This window comes from Austrofundulus limnaeus, unplaced genomic scaffold (assembly GCF_001266775.1).
Source record: "Austrofundulus limnaeus strain Quisiro unplaced genomic scaffold, Austrofundulus_limnaeus-1.0 Scaffold440, whole genome shotgun sequence".
Lineage (NCBI taxonomy): Eukaryota > Metazoa > Chordata > Actinopteri > Cyprinodontiformes > Rivulidae > Austrofundulus > Austrofundulus limnaeus.
Genome location: NW_013952842.1, coordinates 313,807 through 315,912, shown reverse-complemented (window position 1 = coordinate 315,912; position 2,106 = coordinate 313,807). Strand labels below are relative to the sequence as shown.

General features: G+C 46.5%; 1 protein-coding gene across 1 annotated transcript in view; it reads left to right on the top strand.

The window, feature by feature from the left end:
• The window catches only part of eif3eb (eukaryotic translation initiation factor 3, subunit E, b), a gene marked incomplete in the record, with an annotated part of 6,882 nt that extends 5,554 nt beyond the window's left edge, over nt 1-1,328 (top strand). The window contains 3 exon segments of the mRNA XM_014024817.1: nt 777-879; nt 995-1,129; nt 1,201-1,328. Coding sequence (XP_013880271.1) covers nt 777-879; nt 995-1,129; nt 1,201-1,239 — 277 coding nt within the window.
• Between the last annotated feature and the right edge of the window lie 778 nt (nt 1,329-2,106).

Sequence of the window (2,106 nt, the reverse complement as noted above, 5' to 3'; positions counted from 1 at the left end):
AAACCGTGGCTAACGGTGACAAACCGTGGCCAACGGTGGCAAACCGTGGCCAACGGTGGTAAACTGTGGCTAACGGTGACGAACGGTGGCAAACCGTGGCTAACGGTGACAAACCGTGGCTAACGGTGACAAACCGTGGCTAACGGTGACAAACCGTGGCTAACGGTGACAAACCGTGGCTAATGGTGGTAAAAGCTTCAGTCTTTAGTGAGGATGAACGGCTGCTTGTCAAGCTCCATTGTTAAATTCTTGAGATCTGCGTCCTCTCTTCTTATTTTGTTGGATTTGTCCAAAGCCTCAGCAATGATTTAAGTCCCAATGAGTTCATGAAGCTAGCTTGTTGTTGTTGTTAGCATTTTAGCAGAACGGACTTTGTGCTGCATTCAGGAGGTAACAGAGTAGTTGTTCAGATGTTTATAATTGTGTAACATACAGGGTTAATTGGTAAAATAATATTAATAATTATAAAAATGACTGGTTGTTTTTCAGCACAGAGTATTTTAATTATTGTTCTAGTTAGAAAGTTGTTTATTCCGACGACACTTGAAGGTTGCGCGGGTCGGGCAGGACGGGGAGCAGGTTGACCAAACGGATCAAAATAAAGAAGCAGACTCAGCGCCGTGCTGGTAAACATGTAGATATATTATCAGTTGACCGATCGTCCAGCCCTAATAAATAAATTGATCGTTCTGCAGACTCACCAGCAGGGGGCGGTACAGAGTGAGAGCAGCAGCTCCTTGTTTGTTGTAAACAAAGTGATGTTTGTGTTGTCTCAGCATGCTGGCAGATAAACTGAACATGACGCCGGAGGAGGCGGAGCGTTGGATCGTCAACCTGATCCGGAACGCCAGACTGGACGCCAAGATCGACTCCAAACTGGTGAGTTTATTTTTCTTTGTTTTCTTGGTTTCGGGTCAGGCTCAGGCCCGTTCAGACGTCCCTCAGAGCAGACAGGAAGTAGGACTGAACTTCCTGTCCCTGACTTCCTCCTCAGGGTCACGTTGTGATGGGAAACAACGCCGTGTCACCGTACCAGCAGGTGATCGAGAAAACCAAGAGTTTATCTTTCCGCAGCCAGATGTTGGCCATGAACATCGAGAAGAAGGTGGCTCACAGCAGCAGGAACGAGGTGAGCTCAGTGTTTGTTTGTTTGTTTGTTTCTTTGTTTGTTTGTAAATACWTTCTGTTTTCTGTTGTCAGACTCCAAACTGGGCCGCTCAGGACTCCGGCTTCTACTGAGCAGARGACCTGTCTGCACTTTGTTCTAATCATGACTCAGCAGTTTAACAAGTCTTCTTTTCAAAATAAAATAAAGTGTCAGCAGAGCAGCTCTATTGTTGAAGCTTTATTTTTATATTTATAACAAACTTTTATTGTGAAAACATTTCAGTTTAATAAATGTTTTTGTTTGGGCCTTTAGAAACTTTTGCTTCTTTCTTTGGCCACATGATGGTGCTGCAGCTGCATCATAAACTCTGCAGAGACCTGGTCCTGAACCTGGTCCTGAACCTGGTCCTGAACCTGGTCCTGAACCTGGTCCTCCTGAACCTGGTCCTCCTGCAGAAACTCAGTTTGATTTAAAGAAATCTTGACTTCAGATTTAATTAATTAATTAATTAAATGTATTTATTCTGCAGCAGTTGTTTTCAGCCTCTGGCCACGCCCCCTTCTGTCAGTAAATATTTGTCTCCTGTCAGGACCCGGTGGAACCGGTCCATGGTTTGTGTTCTGGTTCTGAACTTGGACCTGATTGTTCAGTTCGGGTCGTCACTCAGCTGTCAGTCATTAGTGCTGCTCAGAGCCGCAGGCGGCCATCTTTGTGGCGCCTCACAGGTGTGACCTGGATCAGGTCCAGACCTGGATCTGAGAAGCCCTCAGGTGAAATTCTGAGCGGGACCAGAGTTCTGCTCCTTCCTGTGGGGAGTGGCTGAAGGTTTCTGTGAGTTGTAGCCACTCCTCCAGGACTCACACGGTCCCAGTACCCGGTTCAGCACACACAGAGACACACAGACTCACACACAGAGACACACAGACTCACACACAGAGACACACAGACTCACACACAGAGACACACAGACTCACACACAGAGACACACAGACTCACAC